Source organism: Alligator mississippiensis, chromosome 16, assembly GCF_030867095.1.
Source record: "Alligator mississippiensis isolate rAllMis1 chromosome 16, rAllMis1, whole genome shotgun sequence".
NCBI classification, from domain to species: Eukaryota; Metazoa; Chordata; order Crocodylia; family Alligatoridae; genus Alligator; species Alligator mississippiensis.
Genome location: NC_081839.1, coordinates 501,876 through 529,678, shown reverse-complemented (window position 1 = coordinate 529,678; position 27,803 = coordinate 501,876). Strand labels below are relative to the sequence as shown.

At 43.3% G+C, this 27,803-nt stretch overlaps 1 protein-coding gene and 1 long non-coding RNA gene across 5 annotated transcripts in view; one reads left to right on the top strand and one right to left on the bottom strand.

Annotated features, from left to right (window-relative positions):
- CPAMD8 (C3 and PZP like alpha-2-macroglobulin domain containing 8) overlaps positions 1–27,803 on the top strand; it is a 64,533-nt gene that overhangs the window by 20,466 nt on the left and 16,264 nt on the right. For 3 of the 4 annotated variants that reach the window (XR_009457925.1, XM_059719744.1, XM_059719743.1), the window contains exons 19-36: positions 734–796; positions 4,714–4,945; positions 5,521–5,674; positions 6,568–6,710; positions 8,419–8,470; positions 9,197–9,495; positions 10,008–10,233; positions 10,741–10,917; positions 12,167–12,248; positions 14,181–14,337; positions 14,759–14,833; positions 16,248–16,413; positions 19,150–19,236; positions 20,343–20,479; positions 20,947–21,102; positions 21,554–21,616; positions 23,235–23,473; positions 27,012–27,099. Coding sequence is in view for 3 of the 4 variants with exons in the window: in XM_059719744.1 (XP_059575727.1) it covers positions 734–796; positions 4,714–4,945; positions 5,521–5,674; positions 6,568–6,710; positions 8,419–8,470; positions 9,197–9,495; positions 10,008–10,233; positions 10,741–10,917; positions 12,167–12,248; positions 14,181–14,337; positions 14,759–14,833; positions 16,248–16,413; positions 19,150–19,236; positions 20,343–20,479; positions 20,947–21,102; positions 21,554–21,616; positions 23,235–23,473; positions 27,012–27,099 (2,596 nt within the window). In the remaining variant the exon portion in view is untranslated. Of the gene's footprint in view, positions 1–733; positions 797–4,713; positions 4,946–5,520; positions 5,675–6,567; positions 6,711–8,418; positions 8,471–9,196; positions 9,509–10,007; positions 10,234–10,740; positions 10,918–12,166; positions 12,249–14,180; positions 14,338–14,758; positions 14,834–16,247; positions 16,414–19,149; positions 19,237–20,342; positions 20,480–20,946; positions 21,103–21,553; positions 21,617–23,234; positions 23,474–27,011; positions 27,100–27,803 lie in introns of all 4 variants that reach the window. The other variant, XM_059719745.1, reaches the window with a different exon arrangement.
- Positions 11,982–21,610, bottom strand: LOC109282521 (uncharacterized). The gene is made up of 2 exons (XR_002089530.1): positions 21,525–21,610; positions 11,982–12,185 (listed from the first exon to the last, which is right to left on the bottom strand). It is a non-coding gene; the product is annotated as an uncharacterized LOC109282521 (long non-coding RNA).

Here is a 27,803-nt window from a genome sequence, read left to right as displayed (position 1 = left end):
GCGCACCTTGTAGGACCTGCACACGTTGACTGGCTCTACATCATTGCTTCTCAGGCAGGAGAGCTGGCTTTCATTCTGGACTATGTGGCACAGGCAGGCAGTTGCTCAATACAGAATAGGTAGTTAAAGCAAATTGAATGACAGACTGCATGAAGAAGAGATTTGAGAATGATACCAAAACGATGGTAGTGCTACAGGTGCACACAGAGGCTGTGTGCTGCTCCCTCTTACCCAAACCAGGGTCAGAAATTATACAGTGAAAGATAATAGAAACAATCTGAGGTATCAAGGAAGGAAAGTGGGGTGCGTGGGGCGGAGAAGAGAGACAAGGACAATTCCATATGAAAGGAGAACTGATTCAAGGAGACATAGGAGAGAAATACAGAATTGACTGCTATGAAGGAGGTCAGTGCAAGAGTGCCTGGCTTCCTCCTTTGCCTCCTATAGGAAAAAGTGGGCATTTGGTGTCATCAAAAGATAAATTTTGTATCTCTTATTGCCTTGCTTGCTGACTACAAGAACTATACAGTTTAATCTGAGAAGTAATTTTCATGGGGTTTAGTCATACATTCATACTGTTTTGATGAGACCATTCTTATACTTGCCTGTGTGTGTAAATAAATTAAATAAATGATTCCATGTCAGCAATAGCATTCTTTTCTATTATTTTTGGTATAATCCTCTGTCTTGTTGAAGCAATTTATTGCTGATGATTTACTTCTTGTCTTAATAGGTCAGAGAAGAAAAAAAGAACATTCTTCCCTGAAACATGGATTTGGCACTGCCTAAACATCAGGTATTTGTGGCAAGCTTTTTGGGCTATTTGCAGGGAGGCTCTTTGGAGATTTTAGTTCACTGGCATAATTGTGCCCCTGGCTCACAAATTCCTTTAAAACCAATTAGTGGTTGCATCCACATCTTCCGAATTTTAACTTATTTCCCCTTTATCCGTTATTATGAGAAGTTACTTGCATTAAACAACAGTCTTCGCTGCTTTAGAATTTACCTTGTCTGGAAGATTATTCTGTTGCAGTAGAGGAGTCTCACTGCAAGGAAGAAGCAGGCAGTGATCAAGGGCTGCTAAGGTTTTGCTCCCACAGTGTTAGTGGAGACAGCTGACTTGCAGATGCAGCTGGAATTTAATCTCTACTGCATTCTAGCATTTAACACTTGAAATTCTTTGTAAAGCACGTCTCTGTGGACTGTGCTTGTGGTTTGCTGACTAAAAACAGTGCCGCACTTGTCAGGTATGGTCTTTGAGCTGATGGAAGCCTGCAGAGCACTTTGCTGGTGCTGTAGAGAGCTGCCTGGTTGAATACTCCCCAGTAAAAAGTTACTGCAGTTGCTACAGGGACATAATGCGAATGAGCGAAGAGATGTTCTGTTTACATCATTGCTTGTGGGGCCAGAGGTTTCCTTGAGATGAGCACTCTCCTGGGATGCAGACAACACTCAGGATGCCTGAAGTAGTGTGAAACATCCTTCAAAGTATGTGAGCCACAAAGAGCCTCGGTAACAGTGGGGCCAAGGAATGTGTATGATGCCTCATTCAGGAAAATATCTTTGCATATCTACCAGGGTGTAAAGGTCATTTTTAAGGCTTCTGAGGCTTAGTGTACGGATTGATTGCTGTGTGATCACTGTGACAAGACACTGGCAGGAGAGCAGTGCCTCCCAAATCCTTGTGTAATATAGCCGTGCACTGATGAACACTCTACTTTGATTTGGGATGTCAGCTCAACATTGTACAGAGCCCCTCCCTTCATTTTCCATTTTGTTCAGGGGCTTACCAGATTTACCATCCAATAAATCAGATTCTGTTCCAGGCATAATGAGTGACACAGAAATGGATAAATAGATGACTAATTCCTCCCAGAGGCAGCACATCCTGGGATAGGAAATTTGAGGCAGGTTTTAAAAGGCTTCTCCAGGTTTGCAAGTAAACTTCATTTCCAGTAAATGGTTATAAATTAAATTTGACAGGAATTTGCAGCAAGTGTATTCAAATCTGTTCAATTGAGCATGAAATATGCTTTGTAGAAATACACCAAGAATTCCAGAAGTGCCTGTTTGCCCCAGCCTCCCAAGGCCCAGTTAATTATGAGTTTGTGGCATCAAAGTTGCAGATGGCATTTTCTTCACTTCATTTCACTATAAATAACTGAGCTAAACGTTGCCTGATTTCCACTCTTTTGAACAGGAAGATTTTTTTTTCTTTTTACCGTTTATAATTACAATATACAATCCTTAAAAAAGAATCAAAAGCCTAATGTCAACTTCCCAAACCGATTTAAAAAATTCCTAGAGCCTGGCTGAAATGTGTAATGGCTGGAAATGTGTGTGTACCTTGGCCCCCCGCCCAGAAGAGTAAGTGCCCTCATGTGTGAAAATAATATGTTAATGCTGGTTATGGGCTGAAATCCCAGTGGAAAGAACATCAGCTGCAACAAATTGTCCGGTTAAATGGACTGGAATTGTGCCAGCCGTGGGGCTGGGATGCCCTTCTCCATGGCTGCAGTTTGTTGCAGGTATCAGCTTTTCCGCTCTTATTATAGTTGCAAACTTAAGCATAAAGAAACTGATGAGTTTGAGAGAGGTTAAAATAACATGGAGTTTGCTGAGCCAACTGCCTTTCACAGGAAGGTCCCTCTGCTGAAGGGCTCTCTGCAGGATGGAGTATGTAGAATCAGGCTGAGCTTAGCACACAGCATCACCACGGCCATCCTGAGCTCTGTTTTCTTGAACCATGTTGGGATTTCATCGAAACGTCATTTGTGGAAATAGCCAAAGGGATCTGAGCAGCACATCTAGCTTCTGTCCTGTCAACCATCTGCAGTTTTTTCATTGTTCAGTGTTCTTAACTCTCTTGTATGCCTGTATTCCAGTGTGAAGTGCCGTATATATGAATATGAGCATAGCATTTATCTTGCTTATCTGGCTGGGTAGAATTACCAGGTAGCTTTTCAGTTAAGTAGTTATGTTGTTTAATATATTGACAGAATTGCAACAGTTATTTGAACAGATCCGTAATATGTAAAAGGAAGAACGTTTCACCCTTCTCCTATGCATACTGGCAGCTGCTTCTCTCAGGAGATAATCCCTCATTCTTTGTTCCAGTGCTTCTGTGAGCTTGGCTCCTCCTCAGCGAAGGTCAATGCAGTAGGTTCAGCTATGAGCCTCAGAGCTTGGAGACCTCTTCTGATTTGCGGCATTTATTGTTGTTTCTTCTTCAACATCAGTTGCATGGCTTTAACAGATAGAAAGTAATCAGGAATCTGCCCAGAGCCTCTCCTCCAGTTCCAGGCATGATACCCATGGGGCATCATCTGGGTTTTTTTCAACACATAATGTTTGGGTGTTTTAAATAAATGTACTTTAAACCCTGAAGTTAATTCAAAGTCCCGTTTAGCTTTCGGTTCTGGCAGTCCTACAATGCATGATACTTTGCCTAATTCATTAACTGTGATGTTAACACATCATCAGTGTAACTCTTTATATGGATTATATAAAACATATTCATCGGAATCCTAAAGCATGAATTTCTTAGGTAGAATAGGTGTGTGCTTAACTCTTTGAACTTAAGACTTTTCTAGGTACCCCCTGAATTCATGGTACCATGATCTGTGAGGGCAGCATGCTATTATGTGGACACTACCTCTGTTTACTCTAGAGTCTTGTTTGCTCTTCCTTCTTGCCTGCCAAGGTGTTGTTCTTTTTAAAAGACTCTAGAATTCGCAGGCATGTGCATCAGGCTCTGGGATAGAATAAGAACTCCGAAGAAAGCATTCTTCAGGGTCTGCTCCTAAATGTACCAGTCATGCTGCCAGCTGAGCCATGAAATAGCTTTGGTTCTTGCTTTAGAGAAGACTGTTTGTCCTTCTAGATAGGGCCAAAATTCTTTTGGGGGAGGAAGATAGTGAAGGATGTAGCACAGCGTTGAATCCTGAGTTTCACAAAGCATGAAGAATATTGGGCGACAGAATTATAGTAGGCACATTGTGATACACACAGGAGAGCTGGCTGAAAGACAGGTTGTCCAGTTTGCAAGCTTTCAGTATTTCTTGCATTTGGTTTGAACCTTTCTGGAGCAAAACCAGAGTTTTCTGTAAACTATAATTCCAAAAAAAAGTTCCTGAAAAGTAATATGCTCTCCAGGGCAGGGAACAGCTGACAGAACATTTCTAACCAGCTCTCGTTCAGGCAAAGTCTCCTGTGTGGCAGTACGTATAACAGAAGTAACAAATTCCAACAGATTACTGTACTTTTATTTCACTGATTGTTTGATAAATCATAGTTTAATCCTGAACTAGAGTTTCTCTTTCTTTTTCTTAATACAGACCTTTGCCTCTAAGGAAAGTGATTCTGTTGCCAAAGAACAAATGCCTTTAAAACTTTTAATCCAGGAAAGATTTAAACGTGAGATGCTGTGTTACTCTATGCTAGCCAATAGCTGCTTGTCTACTCCTTGCTCATGCATCTGAGTTACTGCAGAGGTTTCCAAAACAGCAGATATCTAGCAAGAAAAAGATCCAGTCTTGCAGCCTTTGGTGTTCTGGCATGCAAAGAAGACATCCTGAGTCACATATTGATACTATGTTGTAAGCTAGGATCTGGAGGAATTTCCCAAAGCGGTTAGCTGCAGAAGCTTTTTGGCTCGGTTCAAATACGTCTTGTTGATCTGACTAGCCCATTACTCCTTATTCTTGTTGGCAGTGACACCTCAGGAGAAGCGCAGCTACATGTGGAAGTGCCTGACTCAATAACTACGTGGATAACAGAGGCCGTGGGCCTGTCTGAGGACAAGGGGCTAGGCCTAGCCAATCAAACAGAACTGAAAACATTCAAATCTTTCTTCATTGATTTCACCTTGCCCTATCGTGTCATTCGTGGGGAGCAGACCAAAATCCCGCTTACAGTCTACAATTACCTGGCTGTCTGTGTAGAGGTAACAGCCTTTTAACCTATTCCAGAAACACTGCACTTTCTTCCATGATCAAGGAATGTAACCTAGCTGTGATGTTTGCAAAGAAGTGTTAGGTAAGGTGCTGAGAAAGTAAAATGACAAGAGTAGCATAAATAGAGAGAGAGAGAGAGACATTTATTAGTTTGTACTGGTGGTGAAAGTGGATGCTTTATTATTTTGTTAATAAATGTTGAAAAATTATTTGAGAGACGATGAAGAAATTCCCACTGAAGAATGGCGAAGTAGCTCTGTTCTTAGTTGGACTATCACTGTGTCATTTACTGTTGAGACAGACATCTGTTAAAGATGAATACTAGAAAAGTTTTCCCTCTTTTTCAAGCATACACTCCTCTTACCTTCTATACTTTTCTTACAGTCATTGGGTTTATTTGTGTATCTGTACTGTCTTATATTTCATGAAGTTATTGCTTTGACTAATTTGTGATCAACATATGCTAGGTGTATATTGGACACTCAGGAATCTTTGAGTTCTATGTTGTGTGCCATTATTATTGATGCGGTTTGCATCTAATGGCTTGAAACACTTGTTTTTACAGGTTCACGTGAAGATCTCTGTTCCAAAAGGCATAAAGTTTGTTGGACATCCAGGTAAACATCATCTGACAAGAAAGAAGTGTGTAGCCCCTGGAGAGGCCAAACCCACCTCCATAGTCTTGTCCTTCAGTGATCTTGGGTTAAGCAACATCACAGGTAGGTAGTGGTCATAGACTTACAGAAAGGTAGGGCTAGAAGGGACCTCAGGAGGTAGTCTAATCCAGCTTCCTTCTCCAAGCAGGATCATGCTTATCCGAAGCATACTCTACGAGTGTTTGCCTAACCTGTTTCTAACACACACATAAGCAATGCATTGCTCTTCCTGTGACTGGAGGAGATTCCCTCCCAAGGTTACAACTGCCCAAATTATTCAGTGTGAATACTTTTTTTCTGCAGGTTTAGCCTTTCTTCTCCTGTTTTTTTAGCTGCCCCATGGATCTGTCAATTGCTCTGTTCATCAAAATTATCTGAAGTGTTGTACAAGCAAGCTGCAGGCTATTCACTTCAGTTCACTATTAGTTATGTGTAAAGTGTTGCCACCTGTTGCATGGGACTGTTGCTGTTCTCTTATTTTAAAATAACAGAATAATGCCTAATCCCAAATCCTATACACCTTCTTAGGAAAATAATAATTGGTTCTAAATTTCATGAATTGGGATTAGCAAAGACTTTCCTCAGTCCTCAATGACTGATCAAATACTTATAGACAAGAATAATATGACCCTGTGGGAAAAGAACAAAAAAACAACAAACAACTTTTAATCAAAAACACCTGATGTAGTAGGGCTGGGGTGGTGCCAGTTAAGGCACATGGTTGACAGCCCAGAGGTTGCAAGTTTAAGGCCACAGCAGAAGCTCTCATGGTGCAGCCCTGTGAATCTGTGAATTCTGCTAAATACCTTGTCATAAGGACGTGAAAAAGGAAAGGAAGGATGTGATGTAGTCACCTGCATCTGCTTGGGAAGAGCAATTCTAAAGTGAAATGTTCTTCCAGCTACCGGAAGACACCACTGCATTTACATCTCTGCTCTTTCTCTTCCTTTCCTTAGCAAAAGCCTTTGCTTATGGTGGAACAAATTGTTGTCAACAAGGGCTACAAACCTCAAAGAATGGCAAGCACACAGAGGACAGTTCCATGGATACAAGGACCCCAGTCGGGGTAGATTATGTTCGTAGCAGTGTAATAATTGAGGTGAGGAGATGATTTTGTTCATGTTTCATAAGAAGGCCCAGGTGCCACTGTGCAGTGCAATGAAACTTTGATATGGTTTAAGTCAAATCTAACATGATCATAGAATCGTAGGGAACTACAGAGTGCCTTAACAAAGCCAGGTCACCGAACCACATGATGACAGATGATATTTATTTAAGACCTCAGAGTATAATTGATTAAATTGTTCCTTTACAGTTACCTGTTATTAATATTTGTATTATTAATTTATATTATAGTCCTGTATAAAGCCCCAATTAAGGTCAAGGTCCCTTTGTGTTAGGTTTTGTATATAAAGTAAGAGTGTCGACAGATGAACAATTATACCATTTTGAGGGGGGATTTACCATGATTCACTGAAGCCACTGTAACTATTTTGTTTGTCTGCTTCTATCCCACAGTAAATGGAAGTTAAACTGGGGCATCTTACCTCTGAATGAACTAGGGTAAGATTACCACAGTTTAGCTTCATTTACTAAAGATTAGGAGCAGATGGATGAAACCATTACTATGGAACAGTTGATGCACACTCATGAGTAGTAAGTCCCTCCACCTCCAACTTTAGATATTATAATTGTTTGTTGGTCCATCCCCTAAGAGGCTGTCCCTGCCTCATGCATTTTACAACAGACAACGAGTGGGGGGAGGAAGGATTGTTGTCCATATTACACTGATCGAGATTAAGGTGCAGAGACCAGAAGCAATTTGGCAAAGGCCAAGGAAGGATCTTGGCAGATCCGAGGACTGTAGCCTGATCTTCTGCATTCCCCAAAAAACTATTCTTGCTCTTCTGTCCATATCAAATTTAATTAATCATTTTGATTCCTGGTAGCCTGGTGTAGCAGGGGCCCTGTGTCTCTCAGCTCTCTGATCCTGACTTATCTAAATATATAGTGTATCATTGTAAATGTTGCCACCCTGTTCAGTTGTTTCTCTAATATTGCTGTAACATAACACCAGTCCTAGTAAAGATTCAGAAGGAACCCCTGGAATATCTTCCTTTTGGATATATGGTACTGTACTGATTCCTACTCTTTGTTTTTTGACCCCTTCAAAGACTTTCTAATGCATAATTAACCATAATTTCTTATCTGTTATTTACCATCAGTTCTCTTAGGTACAAGTTAGGGACACTAACAGTCTCATTTGTCTCATGTTCATACTATAGGAAACGTGTATTTTTTTTACAATGTGCTTTAAATATGTCATTGTAAACATCAGAAATGTGATTAAACAAATTCCAGTCATCCTATAATCATATGCAAACACTTCTCAGCTCCTAGCTCCAGCTCTGAAACTGCAGGTAGCCTTCTGTACACCATATAAATTTTAAGTGGAACGTGCACTAACACAGAGGTTCTGCTTTGGCCTGATGCACCACGGAGGCTGATACTTCTTAGGTACCACTGGGGAGAAAGAGCGGTGGAAATTCACAAGGCATTCCTGCTTATATCAGTATGGGAAAATGAAATGTGTAACATTTTCAGGCCATGGCTAGCTATAGCACATCTCCCAGCCAGCAGGATACCAATGAAGCCTCATATTTTGTGAGAGTCCTATAATGTTTTAAGACACCAGAATTTTGTTTTTCTGCCTTTATCATTAAGATGTACTGGAGGCTGCTGTTAATACAAGTGCTTATAACTTTCTATGTGGATTTCTTTGTGTGTGTGTGTGTGTGTGTGTGTAGCCAGAAGGACTGTCCAGAGAATATACTTACAGCGTGTTCTTCTGTCCTAATGGTAAGTTCATGATTTGACTACAGTGAGACAAGATATGATTTTTTCCAGTTTCAATTATAAATAGAAAATGTTGCTTCCTCCCCAGGAAAAACTGCCCTTGTTTTCATCTGGTCAGTAGGTAAATCAGTTAATATTATTGATGGCTTTATAATACAGGGTATTGATAAAAAAGGGTTGATCACGCTTGGCTGGCAACCTTTGCACAATATTAACTGCCCAAATGCTTTCTGCAAATAAAAATTTAACCTTCCGTACCTTATAAAACTGTCTAAGTGATGAGACTATAGACAGTGCTATAATGTTGATTGTACTCTGTTTTTTTTACATAATTAAAAAAATAATAATTCATGAAGTCCTTGTGTCTCTTCTGCCTGATTTGGATAGCTTGGACTTGGCTACAATAACTGTGATCTGGCTTCTGGTAAACAGAGAGGCTTCTTGGTCATTTAAACCGGGTGTACAGGGAAATGGCATATAAACTGCAAGAAATTAATCTAAGCTATCTGAATTCAAGAGCTGCAATTCCATTTTTGGAGGACTACAATGAAAAGTGGACAAAAGAAGCCATTGTCTACTTTAGTACTTTGATTTATGAGACACATGACCATTGATACAGAGATTATGCAGAACAGAGTCCATGTGAATCGCAAATCAGCTTTGGGCCTTGTCTTGTATTAAGAAATGTTGAGTGCTAATTCTGACAACATTCCATTATTTTTTGACTAGAGAAAATTCATATTTCTACACCTAACAAATATGAATACCAATACATGCAGAAGCCTTCTTGGATGACACACTTCGACATTGCTGTGAAAGCTCACAATAATGCTCACCTGGCCTTGTCCTCTGGCCCACATGACATGGCAGAGATGACTGAGATAGTCATTGGTGGGCATCAAAATACAAAAACATGGATTTCCGCCAGTAAAATGGGTGAACCAGTGGTCAGTGTGGACACAGCTGGTATCCTCTCTTGGGATGAATTTCGAAGCTTCTGGATCAGCTGGAAAAATGGAATTATCCAGGTAGTGAATCTGGGTGTGTAATAGCCTTGTGGTTTCTTTCTTTTTTTAATCCAGAGTGAGAACACACAAAGCACATGTTCATTAGCCATGTGGTAGTGTGTGCTTCATTTCTTTTCTATATTACATTTTAATAGTTTTTTTCCCCTCCTTATTGAGCACTTTTTTAATATTTCATAATATTTCTCTTTGTCATCCAGTGCCCTGGGCACCTCAATTTTAAATATGATTAATGTTAAGCATATTTTGCTCCTGGTTGGGCTGAATTGGTGAGCACGAGGCTGATTGGCCAATACTGTTAGGACATTTATGGGAAATAGCATGGCAATCTCTCCTAAATTTCCACATAAACCAGTAGAGCTTGACTGGCACAGTTTGGCTGATGTTTATGATGTAGCCACAGGTTCAGATTCTTGGGTCCAAAGGCGCACAGGTCATGTTTCTGATTTAAAGAGAAGGGCAGAGTTGACTTCCATCTTCTGCTTGGAATTGGATAGTTTGCTTGCTCCTTTCAGGTTGGCCACGGTACTCAGATGCTAAATGAATCTATTATAGTGGAGTGGGCCGTCCCGAAACAGCCCGAGGTGAAGTACATTGGATTCTCCACAGGCTGGGGATCAATGGGAGAGTTTAAAATCTGGAGAAAAGAAGAGTCTGATGAAAATCACAATGAAGCATTTACTTTGGGAGTTCCCCACAATGTGATTCCAGGATCGGAAAGAGCTACCGCCTCAATAATAGGTACCAACTAAAAGGGGGTTGGGGACTACAGCGTGAAGACGATGGTTTGGTTCAGACTAATATTTAAGTGTAATAAATATGGACCAGGAGAGGTAGTCATAGCCTACATAAAACTGTATTCCATTACGTTCTGAAGTATTCTTTATTGTGCTGCCAAGCATGGCCCTCTCCAATTTCCAGTATATGTGGGGATCTCCAGCTGTTGTTATCATCACAGTCACAAATAGCATAAATTGATTCCCTGGCAAGTGAGCCCTGGAGACTGAAAGTGCCTCTTCACTCTAAGGGGATCTTGCATGGCTTGGACTGAGGATCCAGTATTCTGTTAACTAACCTGAGATTGTCATTTTGGTGGAAACTTATCTGAGTCATTGGGTTTGTGATAGTATTCCTGCAGCGGCCATTCTTGTTGTTCCTTCTTCATTTTCTCATTCTGCTTAGGAAGTAAACCTAAGCTATGAGACAGAATTCAGAGGTAGTGATCATGTGTCTTATTGTTTCAATCAGGAGATGTAATGGGCCCAACGCTGAACAATTTGGACAATCTTCTGCGATTACCGTTTGGATGTGGGGAACAGAACATGATCCATTTTGCTCCGAATGTTTTTGTTCTAAAATATCTGCAGAAAACTAAACAACTCAGCCCTGAGGTGGAGTGTGAAGCCACAGATTACCTGGTTCAAGGTACCACCTCAGACTTAAAGGCTGTAGAAACAGAAAAGACCTATAAGTTATCTAGTCAAATAGAACATATAACTAGGCTAGTATTGTCCTTCCTGGTCTCAGATGTCCCTAAGAATGGAGATGCCAGTATTTCCCTTGAGAGATTATCCTGTAGTCTCACATACTGAGACGGTATTGGGAAGTTTTCCTTGGTATGCAACCTATATTTTCTCATATTAGTTAATTCTAAATATATGTTTTTTGCGCTCTCAGCAACTTTCCTTCTCTCCTTGGTATTTGTTCCTTTCAAATAGTTGTGGCATCGACACATTTAGCTCTGCTGAGCTACATATATTCAGTTTTTAGTCTTTCTGCATAACTCAATCCCTCCAACAATTTATGTTGCTCTTCCCTGAACTCCTAATTTGACAGTAATCCTTGGTAACAAAGCTACAGAAACAAATGTTAGTATCCTGAGCAGATACCCCAGAGCCCAGCAGAGCTCTCCCTTCTGTGGCTGGTGTCATGCAGCTTGGAACCATCTGTTGTTTTACATACAGTACTATTTTTCTCTTTATTCAGATGTAAAGGATGGTGCACTCAGAATGATTTGTAGTTAATAAAGCAAGAGACCTGGGAGCAGGGAAGAATTAAAAAACCATAACTGAAAACACAAACAGGCCATGACGGGATGCATTCTGCCTTGTGCATGAGTTGTTGCTGGTTATATCTCATAAACACCTGGTTAATACCAAGCTGAATAGAGGGGTATATATTATGATGTAATGTTATCATCCAGTGAATTAATTTTTTCATTGCATGGTACTTCCTACACAACAGGAAGAGAGTGGCAGTGTATTTAAGCTGGAAGACATTTTTCTTTACAAATGGTGTATCTTAGCTTAGTAATATTACAGATGAAATATTTCTAGCAATGAATATGGAAGAACTGTTTTTTTTCATATCCCAGAAATTTAGTAATATAATTAGTTCTTAGAGAAGTCTAGTGCCCAGTGAAACGCTAGTAGCTGGAGAAGTAGTAGTTCACTCATTTTGTTTTCGGGAGAGTTATGGAGGCTTGTAAGCACTAGCTTGAAATGAGATTTAATTACAGTTTTGCGTGTACAGGTAGAGCTGGCTCTACCGTACACAGCCGATCAACAGAACCCCTGGTGTCAGTGTCAGAAGATTGAGCCTTCACTCAGTGTAAACGCTTGCTTTTCTCCGGGTGAAGACGCTGGATTCCCACAGTTCCTTTTGTGACTTCCAGGTTACCAGCGCCAGTTGACCTATAAAAGACAAGATGGTTCATATAGCGCTTTTGGCGAGAGGGATTCCTCAGGAAGTATGTGGTGAGTCGCTATTTAAGACAGAATTGGAAAATTCAGTGTTTGCCATATGAGGAAAAAATGCAATTGGCAAAAAAAGGACACTAACTTTCCAGGATATCATACAGAATGGAGGGTAGAAATAATACTCTCCAGTGGCCAGAGGGACTGTCAGTGTGATGCTGCTGTGTGTTATATACTCTAATAGTAAGTTGGTGAATAATAATTCTGTAAGGGTCCAGGACAGTTAAGGTGTCGACCCTCTTACAAGCTCACCACTGTGGTAAAGGGCCAGTGCCATGGAGCTGCACAGGTGGTGCATGGCCCAGAGCAAATCCTTGTTCCTGGAGAGCGGAGCCCCACCATCAGATGTTCGGTGAGACCACCCAAGTTGCTAACGTGGCAGGCTCTCCACTTGCAGGATAAGAAGAAGGGAACTCAGCATTTCTTTCAGATGCTTTCCACCTCCGTTTAGATGAAGGAGGTCCAAACCAATGCTTCCCACAGGGGCTTTCCTGCAGAATCTCACAGGGTAGAATAGTATAAGGGGCAGAGGATGTGGAAACTCGCATGACCACCCTACTGGTACCCCATCCCCAAAACACCTCCATCCCCAAAGCCTCTGTTGCTTTAATTTTAGCATGTAGCTGACTAACTACAGCCTGTCAAACCCAGCAGGTTCTGTGCTTCATTCATAAGCCTGTGTTGTCATTCGACTTCTCCAGCTGCTCTGTGTTTTCTTTAGAATGACTTGCTCCATGAAATCATCTGAGGGGAAGTAGCACTTCAGTCCTGCTGCTGCTGCCTCACTTTTTTAAGATAGTAAACTTCACTTTTATCTCAGATTTGGCATCTTTTAGCCCCTTGATATCAAACATGGTGACACACAATTACTTAACACTTGAAAAATCCCCTGCCAGGCAGTATGCCTTCTACCCTCCCATTCCTAAGGGGCTTGTAAAGTGAATGATTCAATCTCCCCAAACTGGCCAGAGTTCACACTTAATGCATGCAAAGCATTAGCATTCTGAAAGCACTTTGGCTTAAGTTTTACAGAGAAAAAGGACTTAATACAAACTCAGACTCAAGCAGTAGATCTAAATTTCCATTTGTTTTATTAATAATGAGTAGTTAAAATGGAAAAAATACAATATTTTTGTGCTTTTTGTCCATCAGTTAAAGTCCCCACAATGTTAAATATATAGTTATTTTTCTAAAAGCTTTAAATTAATCAGGGAACAACTACACGTCCTTGTGAATTCCAGACAGTGACAAATCTGAGTCAGATTTTGCCCCTTTTCTCTTTATGAATGATCTGTGAACCATAGAAACTGTACTGAATGAAATTATGTGGAATTGATATTGTTATTGGTCTGAAGCTCTTTAGTAACCAGACATTGATTAGTCAAGATCTGAAATTTGCTGCTGTTTGGCTTTGGTTGGACATAGGTTTTGAAATATTTCTCTCTTCTCTGATGAGATTTCCAGCAGTAAGAATCCTGTTTCATATTCAAGTTCAAAATTCACTTTCCTTATTGTTTGCTTATGGCCTAAAGCTTTCAGGGCTGCAGTCCTTTCAAGTTCTTTTGTATGTGCTTACTCCTTTTATTTCTATAATGTCCAGTCCTTTATTGAATCCTGGCAAGTTCTAAATCATACAGTTGGGAGTCCCACAGGGTAATTGTGCTTTAAAAAGGTTCTTTCTTATTTTTAAATGTTGTGCTTTTCATTCCCCTTGAATCTGTATTACACAGAAGGATAAATATGTTCAGTTTGCCTTTTCTGTCCCATTTAAGTATGTGCATCTCCATCATCATTTCTTCCAGATTTTTGAAACTCCTGTTTTCCAGGAGCACAATCTTCCATAGTGCTGCACTGCTGTATATTCTAATTCCTACCTATTCTATGGATTCTATATCTATTCCTATATTCTGATTCCTGAATCTGTGTTTTTAGGCTAACTGCATTTGTCCTCAAGTCCTTTGCACAGTCCCGTGGGTTTATTTTCATTGATCCCAAGGAACTGACAGCTGCAAAAGATTGGATCATCCAGCACCAGAAGGAAGATGGATCCTTCCCTGCAATGGGCAGAATATTAAATAAGGATATCCAGGTAAAAGCTATAGGAGCTCAGAATTGTGCAAAAAATGCATTTTTAGGATGCGACCCTATGTGACAGTCTAATCTTCTTATGGCTGATGCAAGGTTTATACAGAAGGGCTAGGATACTTTGGGAAAGAAAATGGATCAGGAGGACTCCAGTAAAGCAGATCTGCCAGCTTTTAGTTGTGTGACACACCTTGAGAATGGGAAACAAAAGGTGAAATCGCAGCATGGCACTTTGAAAGTTTGTCTCAGAGTTTGAAGCTGCATCTACATGGGAGGAAGCTGCAGTGGGCAGTTGGGCTTCAGAGTTGGAGAGGCCACAGTCTGTCACGCAATTACAGCTTATTCACTGCTTGGCTCCCATGGGCCGCCCACCCAGGGCACTGGTCTCCCCCTTTCACGTACTTGTTTGTGCTTGTTCACTTCAGGGCGGAGTCCATGGCAAGATCTCACTGACAGCCTACGTAGTTGCATCTCTGTTGGAGACGGGCGTGACTTCAGAGGTAAAGGACTGAACAGTAGCAGAGCCCGTTACAATTGCAGAGTTTGTTTCCTGTGTGGGGTTTTGAAGGTTTCCTTTCTCGGTGCCTCACTTTGTTTCACCTGAGAATCTTTGAGCTAGTTTAGAAGGTGGTATTCAGACACCTGGGGCTTCAGTCGAGCCCCCAACTTGGCCAGCATGGATGTCTCAAAAATCCTTTTCTAAACATAATGATGGTGATTCTGCAGTCTCTGGCTGTATGCTTGTGGTTTGCTGCTAGGGATAAACACTCGCCAGCAGCTGGCAGTTGGCTCCCCACGAGAGTATATTTACACAGCAATTGCAAAATGTGAATACAGGTAATATAGACCTACCCAAGCTAGTTCTTAAACTGGCTGGATCCAGTTCTCCCATCACTGTGAAGAGACAAGGGATGAGTTTGCTTGTATGGCTGTGGGGATGAAAGCAGGAGGTATGGCATTGTGCAGCATTACACCTCTCCAGTGCATCTTTCACAAGGTGCTGCATCTTAAAGCATAAAGTGGCTTTCTAGAGGGGAACCACTAGGCTTTCCTGAGAAAACCTGGGATCTCAGTGTTTGTAGAGAACTTCCCTGCAGAGGTTCCAGACCAAGTTCTCCAACCTGCGATCTGCTGAATGCCCTCCTCAGTCCTGCCAAATTCAGTGGCAGCTGACAGCACTTTTCTCTGCCTTTCTCAAGGCCTAGCCCTAAAACAGGTACAGGAATAACTTGCTGCAGCTCCCCTTTGCACAGAGTGGTGGGATGCTTTCTTTAGGTCACTGCTGAGGAGGACAGCTCCACAATTTCTCGTTTCTGGAAGCACAGTTCAGCTGACCTAGTGGCTTTCCTAGGGGACATTTGCAAGTGTTGCTAATGATCTTAGCTAGGAAATGAGGAAGGGGAAGGCTAGTGCCACAGGGAAATCAAAGGCAAGTGAATTACATCAAGTCCAATTAAATTGTTTCTATAAATTATCTGAGCCACGTTCCTGCACAGTGAGGTCATTGGGGGAGTTAATAAAATGTGCTTGCTGGCTGCAGAGACTCCTGGGAATCTTGGCCTTTATTATCCTCTGGCGTCTGCTAGATGCTCCAGTGTGTCAGGAACACAATCAAATGTACAGTAGAGACCTCACTGCTACTAAATACATCTGTGTTCACTGAGCCTTGTGGCCTTTCCAGCCCTAGGGAAACAAATGTGTCTCAGTGTTCGTTTCTGGATCTTTCTAGCTGAGATGATATCCCTCACTTCTTTAAAACCTGGAGTTGTGGCTCTGCTCAGGGAAAGACAGAGCAAAATGTGCTGCTGCTTGCTTTCATAACAGGCACCAGGCCACAAGAAATGTAGTGATTCTAGCTCTGGAGATGCAGGAGCTAGTAATCCAGTTGGGATCCTTTCCCCCTACCTAATATAGGAAGAAAAAGCAGCAGTTGCTAAAGCCAAACACTTCTTGGAGTCCAACTTATATTCTGCAGAAGACCCCTACACCACAGCCCTGACTGCATACGCCCTGACTCTGCTGCACAGTCCCTCTGCTTCTGTGACTCTGAGGAAAATGAACAGCATGGCCATTATGCAAGGTACTATGCAACCGGGTGCCAATCTGACTTGTCCCTAAATTAGCTTTTATAGGCTTACAAGGTTCTTTGGGTGAATCTGATATCTTTTATTAGACCAAATTAAATAGTTGGAAAAATACATTTAAGCAAGCTTTTGGGTTAAAAAACCCTTCGGGTTCAACTTCCCATGGTTGAGGAAGTTTTGGCAGTCGGTGTGTGCTCTTCCTGGATGGAATGAAACGTAAAGAAGCCAGCGGCCGGGCTGGTCTGCACACAAGACAGGCAGTCAGTGAAGATGTTGATGGAGGAGTCAGTAGGTGAGAGACAGGCTTGGGGGGAGAAGGGGGACAAATAGTGGAGAGGTACCTGGGGAGTCGGATGTCAGGCAGGTTATAAATTTATGTCATAAATCCAATGTCTATATTTAGTCCATGATTTTTAGTGTCCAGGAGGTTGATGAAGTGGAGTTCGTAGGCTCGTCTCTGGGAAGTGTTTTGTATGTTTCCTTTGAGGATCAGGACTGAGAGGTTGGAGAGAGAGTGGTTTTCTTGTGAGAAATGTGCCCCACCGGTCATTGGGTATTCCCGTCTTTGGTAGATGTCCGGTGTGCGTTCATTCTGGTGCGCAGTTGTTGTTTGGTCTCTCCTTCGCATTTTCCATCGGGGCATTTGGTGCATTGGATGAGGTGTATTACATTTCTGGAGGTGCAGCTGTAAGATGCAGGAATGCTGATGGCTCTGTTGTGGGGTGTCGTAATTGTGGGGGTGGTGGAGATGTGTTGGCAGGTTTTGCATTTCATGGCATGGCATGCTCTGGATCCATTGGGTGTTCTGGGCCTGAGGAAGTTTGCTTCTGGTGATGAGGTTGGTGAGGTTCGGTGCTTGTTTGCAGGCTAGGATGGGTGGCTCTGGGAAGATGTCTTTGAGAACAAGGTCTCTTTCTAGTATGGGGTGCAGTTGGTTGAGGATTTTCCATACGGGTTTGAGGGAGGGGTGATCTGTCATAACTAGCGGTGTGCGATTTGCAGGGGGGTTTCTTCTGTACTGCAGCAATTCTTCAAGTGGTATCCGGATGGCTCTTCTAAATGTCCGATCTATCTCTCTGGAGGAGTGTCCTTGTTGAGTGAAAGCCTTTTTAAGATTGGCAAGGTGGCAATCCCGGGTGTTCTCCTGAGTGCAAATTTGGTGGTATCTGAGGGCGTGGCTGTATAGCACAGCTTTTTTGGTGTATTTAGGGTGATTGCTGGTTCTGTGCAGATATGTATGTTGCTCTGTGGGTTTCTTGTGTAACGTGGTCTGTATTTTATCATTCTGGATGCTGATCATCGTGTCTAAAATGGAGATATTGGTGCTGAAGTATTCAAGAGAAAGTCAGATGATGGGATGGTGATTGTTGAATTTCTGATGGGACTCAATCAGAGATTACAGGTTTTCAGTCCAAATGATGAAGTTGTCATCAATATATCTTAAGTATAGCAAGGGTTTGATGGTGCAGTCCTTAAGGAAGTCTTCTTCCAGGTGGTTCATAAAAAGGTTGGCATACTGCGGGGCCATTTTGGTGCCCATAGCTGTTCCCATTGTCTGGAGGAAGTGTTGATTATTAAAAGTGAAACTGCGTGTGAGAGTGGAGTGTATAAGGTCAGTAATATCTGTGTATCTGTACTCTGAGTTGTAATCTTGCTCCTGTAGATATGTAAGGCAGGCTTGGATGCCATCCTGGTGTGGGATGTTGGTGTATAGGCTGGTAACGTCCATGGTGGCTAGGAGTGTGTTGCTGGGAAGGTGGGCTATGTTTTGAAGGTTCCGTAGCAAGTCTGTGGTGTCTTGGACAAAACTTGCTCTGTGGGTGACGAGCGGTTTTAGGATGGATTCACCGAAACCTGATATTTCCTCAGTTAGGGTCCTGTGGTTGGATATGATAGGTCTGCCAGGGTTCTCTTGTTTGTGGATTTTAGGGAGCATGTAACAAGGCCCCAGGTTAGGTAGGGGCAATCAAGGTCTGTAGTTTTTCTTGTAGTCCTGATGGAAATGATTTGATGGTATTGTTGAGTTTCTTGGTGAAAAGGGGAGTAGGAGCTTCTTGTAGTTCTTTGTAGTAGGTGGTGTCAGCCTTTTATAGGCTTGGACTGTCAGGCCATGTACCCAATACAGGTCCAGCCAATCCAGGCACTAAGTTAACATTCCTTGCCAACAAGCTTATGTGACTTCCAGTATCAGCCTGGGGAGGATAGATCTTGCAGGAGAACTGGGAGTAGCTCTCCAGATTCTCAGGAGACGGGACAGAGTCCTTAAGCTCCAGGCACGGGCTCAATTCTGCTGTCAACAGCGTGTTGATGTGAGTGGCTTTGCTGAGAGCAGTGTAATTGTGCCAGAGGCTTTGCAGTGGTACTCTATGACCCCTACTGCTTTACTGTCAATGCCCAAGCATCTAATCAGCTGAGTAGCACATCCAATTTTCTGATGGCTCATCTTAATTCAAAATCCAGCAACCCTTGAGCGCTAGCCCCACCAGCACGTGGCCACCAATCTATCCTCACGCATTGTTGCTGAGCACCAGCACTGGTGATCATGGTGTGCAACACAGAGGAATGAGCAGTCCCTGCCCTGAGGAGGTTGTTGTCTAAATAGAGAAGTGGTGTTACCCAGGACATGGCTTGCCTTTAGATTAAATAAATGGTAAAACAGAATTTGATTCTCCTCACATCCATAGTGACTGCTGCAAGCAAGCTGAAATATCTTTACTTTTTTATCATTCTAGATGGTTTTACACACTGGAGTTTAACGGGAACTCTGTCTACTGATGAAGATACGTTCATGGGATTTAACGATGGGCTTTCTCAGTCAGGTACCCCTGCTTGTAACTCAGTTGATGAAAAGCTAGGATTGTTCTCTGTTGTTTTTTACAGTACCAACAGTGCAGCAGGTGCTTTCCAGATAGGGTGAAGGCAAGGTCCCTAACCCAAAGATTTCACATTGGGGGGGGCAAAGGAAAGGAAATGAGTTGTAATGAAAGGGCAGTGACCACAGGGGACAGTATGCAAGCATTTTTTAGTTCTGTGGTTTGGGATGGACTTTGGTGTCCACCTCATTATCCTCACATTTGTCTTGTAAATGCTTCATTGGGAAGGAGGGGAAGCTAAGGCAATTTTGGTCCCATAAAGGAAGTATGTTTTAGGGAGGCACTTTGGAGAATGATGGATAGTTAAGGAAAGGCTCCAGGATGAAAAGCCAGAAAGAAGGCAGCAGTAGGAACTGTGAACTGGGAGAGATGAGTGGCCAGGCATGCAGGGACTGGGGAGATGTGAAGGTGAATCATGTGAAAGCAAGTGTGAAGTCTCAGGAGATCCTGTCAGGCAAAAGCCATATGTTGTGGGAAGTCAAATATACTTAATTGTACAGTAACAGCTCTTTGGTCTAGAATTTTTAAAGGAACCTGAGAGTTAAGGGTCCAACTTATAGTCATAGTTGTTAGGAATTGGACATCTAATACCTGAAGGGGCTCTTTGAGTATCCCTGGCCCTAATAACCCCAGACTATAAAGATGTAAATGCGTAAAAGTATGTGACAGAGTCAACTGGCTGGGACAACAAAGACCAGGATTTTGTATGAAAAGCTCCAAGGGGAGAAAGTTGATTATATCATTCAGGTGGCATGTTAGACAAAAAGGGGCAGGAGAAAATTGCACAGAGCTTGAAGTGGAGCAGGAGGGGATGCATCCTGGTGATGAGCCAGGGAAGAGATTTGACTGGAAGATAACTCATGAGGTATGCTCAGAAAATGTTGCATGCAGTCTGGGTGCAGAGGTTTATCACCTCTTCATTTTTCCTTTCTTGTCTTGGCCTCTCCAGACCCTAAAGAATTTTTTAGCTTGTGAATTTGCAGAAAGGTACTCCCTGATTTCCAGCCCGAGTTTCCAGCTCTAGCTGGGGGATTGACTGTTTTGCCTTTCAGTTGTGTCTGCAGAGGTGGAAATGACAGCCTATGCACTGCTGACATATACACTCTTAGGAGATGTGGCCTCTGCACTTCCAGTGGTTAAATGGCTGTCACAGCAGAGAAATGCCCTGGGAGGATTCTCATCCACTCAGGTGAGTTGTCATAAGGTTGTGCAACTTCAGCACAGATGCAGATTCCAGTGTAAATTGGTCAGTGTTGGGTTTCTCTCTGGAACTACCTAGCTGGGGTCATAGGAGCTTAAACTTATCAGGGGTCATATGAGCCCAGTATTCATTCCTGGCCAGGGCAGGGGGTTGGACTTGATGATGTGCTCAGGTCTCCTCCGACCCTACATCTGTGAACCTATTTGGAAATGATGCTGTATTCTGGGAGGTAGATCACCTGACAGTGCACTGCCACCTTTGGGGTGAGCAGCATGGAGTGAACTGTCTTTTTCACACCAAGGGTTTCAGGGAAAAGGAAAGCAGAGTGAAAAGATCCACTTCCTATTTGAACAAATGAGGAGTAAACCTCTGCTTCCAGAAGCTGCCAACTATGCAACCTGCTGCTAATCCATAAGCTGGTTCTTCACTGACTCCAACCTCTCCTCCTACCCTAGGATACGTGTGTAGCCCTGCAGGCTCTGGCTGAATATGCCATTCTTTCTTATGTTGGAGGAGTAAACCTTACCATTTCCCTGGCTTCCACTAATTTAGACTATCAAGAGACATTTGAGCTTAACAAGATAAATAAGAAAGTCCTTCAGACAGCTGTGGTGAGTGAGAACTTGTGCAAATGCCACTTTTCTTGTTTTAATATTTACCAGTTTCCCCAAGCAACCTGTTATTGAATTCTGCACTGTAACTCAGATTGTGTCAGGGAAGGGGGAAGAAATGGGCTGGACGTTTTGAAACCTCAGGACTTTCTGGGTTCTTCCACTTGAGCCTAATAGGAGAACTGGCAAATACTTACAGTGATGAGAACACTCTGTCATAATTGATTCCTGATGCTTGGTTTGGGACTGTTATCATCTGCTACTTGTATTGAATACAGGAACTGAGAAAGATTCAGCTCTTTTTGCTTATCATTCTAGTTTACAGGTGCTGTTTTAAAAGCTTTCTCATGCAGAGGATAAAAATGAAACTATGAGTGGGATTAATTTCCACTCTTCATAGTTGTGTTTTCCCCATGTCTTACCTGTGGATTCTTCTGTGCCTACTCCCCAGATCCCCAGCATTCCCACAGGGCTGTTTGTGAGTGCCAAGGGTGAAGGCTGCTGTCTGATGCAGGTAAGGGCACTGCAGACTGTGTAAAGCTGCTTGGAAGGTGACCTTTGAACAGATGAGACAATCTGTGAGCTATTCCTTTAACTCCAGTCTCTTTCTACAATAAAACCCACTGGTGTTGGGAGGAATTGCCTTTTAGACTTTTCCCAGATGAATTCTCTTATCTCCTAAGTTTTTGCTGTATCAGCTTCCAAAATATCTGAAGGAGGTTGATAGGTTAGGTGTAACTAGAATCCATCAGGGAAATATTAGAAAGTGAAGATTTAAACTGAATGTCAGGGAAGCTTCCTTGGGCTGAGGAATAGCCATTTAAGAGGGTCTCCTTGGCATTATTCCCATCACTTGGGATTTTTTAGACTGAGCAATGCACACTAGTCAGTTTTGCATTGGAGAGGGATGTGCTGGATAGGACTGGAGGCTTCCCCGTCTCAGACAGTTTTGATACCCACAACCATTAATCCCTTATAGAAATTCACCTTGTTACTACTGCAAAAAATCTACTTCTGCATCCAAAGAAAAGTTCTGCTTCTTTCCAGAGCAGCCCCCAGGCCTGATACTGGGTAACATGCACATTAGCATACGTTTGGCAGGTGGAATGTCCTTGTGAGACGTGGGATGGTTGAGGGCAAGATCCAGCAAGTAAATTGCTCCAGGTGCCTCCCAAAAATGTGTCTTTAAAGTTAGTACTGAACTCTGTCATTCCAGTGGCATGGGAGTTAGAGAATCATAGTCAGGGCTCCGTGCAAATGACAGCCAAAATGTCATCCTTGGAAGGTGACAAACTCTGGCCTTCATGTCTTGAAGATCCTGTTCCTCTTCAATGAGCCTCTTTCATCATATATCCGTTGGCCTTGTGCCAGCCCCATGTGCACCGAACCCTTGTATATGTTTTGTAAGTACCAGTTAAAGAGGCTGAAAAAGTGACACTGAACTTTAATTTTAAAAGCTCCTCAACAAAATTGGCACTATGTTCTTTTTGCTTCAGAAGTACAGTACTAAGAGTTTCCTCCTGTTTAGTTATCCTGAAAGTATTTACATATTTTATTCATAATATAGGAATCTGCAAATCATTTATGCTCATATTTTAATGTTATACCAGGGCCTTTCTCTCCCACCCACTCCCAGTTACTGGGCACAATCTGTCATTTGGTTCAACTCCATGGGAGTTAACACAGTTGCACCAGAGCAAAACCAGTGTGAGGTTTTCCCTCTGCTCAAATACCTCAGTGAAGCCTTCCTTGCCCTGGTGTTTGCACATGCCTTTCTCTGAGCATCTGGTCCCTGCTCTTGTCTTCCCAAGGAGTTGTCTTTGAGAACTACTTCACAGTCAGGGCGGCTAGGATCTGGAACCAACTTCCAAGGGAAGTGGTGCTGGCTCCTACCCTGGGGCTCTTTAAGAAGAGGCTTGATGCCTACCTGGCTGGGGTCATTTGAGCCCATTTTTCTTCCTGCCCAGGCAGGGGGTCGGACTTGAAGATCTACAAGGTCCCTTCCGACCCGACTTCTATGATTCTATGATCTAGTGATGCTGCCAAGTCTAAATGATGCTTTTCTTTCTTTCTTTCACTTTGTAATCAGTGGTGCTAACACCAATCCTCCATTTTCCCCTTTTCTACTATAGATTGATGTCACATACAATGTACCTGACCCCGTTGCTAAACCAGCTTTTCAGCTGCTGGTTAACCTGAAAGAGCCCAAGTCAGAGCATCACCAGCAAGCTCAGCACCCCCTGCAGCCTCTCTCTCCAGAGGAGAATCGCTCTGAATCCTCCCACAGGGAACGGGCTTTGGTGGATGACGATGACCCAGCTTCTGATCAGGATCACCAAGAGTACAAAGTGATCCTAGAGACATGCACTAGGTAAGAAGCCCTTTATTCCTTCAGTGTGTGCGGGTCTGATAGGCTGACTAGTTTTGTTAGCCATTGCAGATGACTTGCAGGTATTTTTCTAATGAAAATTGCAGCCCTTCCCTATATGTGTGTGTACATGTTTAGTGGGGTTATAATGTATAAATAAGGGGCACATGCTGATGTGTTTTGTCCTGTATTATCCATGCATTAGATGAGGTGAGGCAGACCAGGTCTTACTTGCTCTGGCCAGTAGGTCTCACTCAATGTGTTTAGGTGATGAAGTTGGGATGACAGATGAAATATTTCTGACTAGATACATGTTAGTGTATAGTAAATGTCAAGAGTCTGGGGTGAAGAAGATCCACAGAAAGAGTTTTATTATGGATCAGGTTGCTGTATAATCTAAGTGGTTGCAGTGGGTCAGAGTGCTAAAGTTTTTCACCTATTTTTAAAATGGTCTTTCCTCTCACTCTGCTCCTTTGGAGCTGAAATTGTGTTTTCTCCCCTAAACTCCTTTCTCTGCAGCGTACATGCATGCTGGCTTGTCTTTTTACCCTCTCTGGGAAAGCAGGCTGTGCCCACCTCAGGCTCTGCCCTGCAGTTCAAAGCAGTGAGTGGACCACCCGATCCAGCTTTCAGCCACACAGACTACGCTCGCTCCTTTGCACCACAGCTCAGACAGACCCACAGGGGTGGGCACAGCCTGCCCTAATGGACAGTATAAAAAACAACTGGTGTTTACAGAAATAGCCATGCAAGTGCAGCAATACAGACATCTTCCACTAAGTGCTTCGTGTACTTGGTGGCCTTACGCAGCTATGCTGCTACCCTGTACTGGAGGTGGCTGATGTATAACCCACTTGAGCATGCCTGTATGAACTACAACCATGCCTTTGGACTGCACATGGTTGTGCACAAGTGTTTTGGCTGCTGGATTAATCTTCTTGGTTGTGAAGCATGTTGTGAGAGGGAAAGCCATGCACAAGGAGTTTACAAGTTGCTGCATGGGAAGGTAGTGCTATTTTGAATCTGCCAGCTCTGGCTAAGACTTTATGTCTTTGTCTCATCCAAAACCTGGAGAAAGCAAATTAACCTTCTCAGTGACATCAGGTGGAAAAGGAAAAGTTTGAGAACATTTTCCAGGGCTAAATTAGTGTGAGATTCTTTAGAAACCTAAAGGAGTTAGGTAATCCCAATTAGGTAATTCTATACTAACATGGCCATGGTTCTATAAATATTATTGACTCAACTTTAATTTAATGTTTGTTTGAGTTGCTTAGGCTCATTCATTGAGTTTTGGATACCAAAACCCTAACAAAGGATGCTGGTTGCTATAGTATCAGTTTGGAATCTCATTACCGGAATGGCTGTGTAGTCGCTATGGTAACGGTGCAGTCTTTGAGGTTATTTAGTTGACGTGTTCCCCAGAGCCCATTGTTTATCTGCTTGTTTCTTATTAAAAAATTTTAAAAAATTAATTGGAAAAAGCAATCTGGCTTGATACCAAAGCTCAGTGATTTTTCTTCAGCCCGTGTTTTGTGTGAGGGCTTCCACCTTTATCCCTGTTTTCTAGATGAGGAAACTGGGCCATGGGCAGAGGAAGCAGTTTGTCCTTCATCTTGCACTGAGTGGTGGGGACAGGAGTAGACCCTGGCTCTCCTGACTGGGATCCTAGACCTTGCACTTCAGTGTCCTGCAGCCTGCCATGTGCTAGGCAATAGAGGCCACAGAGCTGTCAGCCCTGACACCAAGCAGCTGCCAGGCCCAGGGAGCAGTGGCTCAGAGCTGGCCATGGAAGATGATAAGCCCTGTACTTCCCTGCTTGTGGCCACCTCCTCCCAGCCAAATGAATTAAAACTGCCTTTGTTACCTCTCTGAGCACTTCCCCTTCCCACTCTCTCTTGGCTGCACTGCCAGCAGCCTGGGTGCCTTTGAAGGGCAAAGGCCTGTGGAGTCCCCAGGTCTGGCCTCACACAGGTTTGCATTTCTCAGGCCTGGGTGATTCCTCACCTCTAGCAGTAGAAGCAGGGGAAGGGCCAACAACTCAGCATGGCTCCTCCCCTGCAGCAGTTGGCTAGAGACCCTGAAAACTGTGTGTTCACTTGTATATAACCATAGGACCTTGGTCGAGTTCATGGCTCGGGTTTCATTCCTTCTGCCACTTTGCTTTGGCAGTGTCTGAGCTGTGGCAGGAGGAGAGTGGCAGAGACAACATTTTTCAGGCTCAGTTAAAGAAATTAGCACCTTTGCCACGGCACCAGTATGTTACCAGATTAAGTTGCCGCAGCGCTAGCACCACTGTGCACCCGTGTACCACATCCACATGAGAGGGGTTTGCACCAATCTAGATATATCTGCGTAATTATCCGGGGGTCGGGTTCTTAGGCAGGGAAAGCAGAAGCATCTCAGAGGGGCAGGTTCATAAGGCTCTGTCCATCCCTTGAAGATGCCTCTCAGGAGGCCACCCTGCATCAACACAACATTTTGGCTCTTGTCTTCTAAACTTCTGCCATGGGTATTTCTAGAGCAAAGACAGAAATTTGAGAAGAAGCCCAATCTGAGGAGATCAAAGCCCTGCAAAGAAAGAAAAGCAAGCGAGAGCTTTCCTTCCCCTTCTCTCCAAGTGAAGATGTTGTTTAACTCCTTAGACCTCTCCTCCTGCAGAACTTAGAGCCAGCATAGCTATAGGCAGCAAGCTGAATGCCTGAAAGCCTGGGTGACTTTGCAGAAGAGGGAAATGGTTCATTTGAAGGAGTCAACTGTTCTCTTTGGGCAAGGGAGAAAGACTCTGTGAACCTAGAGAAAAGAACGCGCTCTGCTGGAACAGAAAAAGCCACAGTCATCCAGGAGTTTGTTTGGGTTGAAGGTGCATGATTCTGCCACCAGTGCTTCTGACAGCAGCTGCTAGTGCCGAGCCAGTGGCTCTTGGTGGCTCTGCTGCTGCAGCTGTGCCGGGCAGGAGAGCACAAAGTGCACCTTGAGAAGGCCACAGCTGGTGAGAGGATGCTACAGTTGGCAGAAGGCATCAGAGTAGGCCCCAGTGCCTAAGGGCGTGGTGTTTGGCTGTATAGAGATGCAGGGCGCCTGAGCTAGCTCTGTGTAGTGTTCCACGGCATGTGCAGGCCAAAGCCACCACTATGTCTTTTGTACCAGACAGCCACTGTGGGGAAGCAGCAGCCACCTTCTCCCCCTAGGGACCGTTTCCCTCTCATCTCCCTACTAATGAGTCCAGTAATTAGTCTCACCATGTCGTGGAAGACTGCATTCCCCTCCTCCTCTGTTGCTTCCACCTCCCTTTACCTTTCCCCACATGTCTGTTTTCTGTGGACTCTGCTTAGCTTTTGCCTAGTGGAAGCAGAAAGGAGCACTTGTAAAGCTGAAGAGACTGGCTTTCAAGAGGTCCTTAAATCGGGACTGCATCCTCTCTTGGATCCTGTGCATAACTTTCCTTTGAATGCTTGTGTCTTAGCTGTGCTCCCTCCCACCTGTGCCATGGAAGGTTAACTTGGATCCTAAATCTGTTCTCTCTCTCATGCCCCTGGGGAAGGTGGCTGCACTCTGGATCCTCAAACATGGCCGTCCTGGAGGTGCCCTTGTTCTCGGGGTTCCGGGCAGATATGGAGAGTCTGGAGCAGGTAAGACTTTTCAAAGAGTCTCGAGCATGCTGCAGTGTTGGGGCCAGCCTTTGCTCTGCTGTTAGCAGGGATTCCCTCTGAAGAGCCCCAGGAGGTAAATGCCATCCATCATTTGTTAGAAGAGTGTCTGAAAAGATGTAATCAGAATTGGGGCTAGGGAAATGTCACTTGTCAAAACGTATGTATTCGAAAAGGGTAAGCAGATGTTCTAAGTAAGATTAACAAATTTACCTAACACAGCCAAATAAAGCTTATTGCTGTGTATAGCTCACAGTAATTAAATGAGACCCATTTGGAAATGCTGAAGTGAAAATGTGCTCTAACAGGAGCTGTTTATGGCTTCTTAGTGGGCTGTATTATCTCCAACATCTGGATTCGATTTCATTGGAGGCGCTGTGTCTTGGAATTTTGTGCTTTTTTTTTTCTGGGAGAACATCGTGTTTATTGCAAGCCAAACTGAGGTGGACAGAATGTGCCTCTTACCCGGCCAGCCCTCTGGGGGGGATGAACTGCAACCTTCAGCTTCTCTTTCGCCTTTGCAGCAGTATATGTAGTGTCTGCACCAACTTTGATATTACAGATAACATTCTTAGGGACTCTGGAGAGAGAGAGGAACTAGCATGCCATCACTGACAGTCAGCCAAGAGGTAATCTGGATTTGCTGTACCCAGCAAACCTCTTCTTTTAAGAGCCTCTCTTCACAG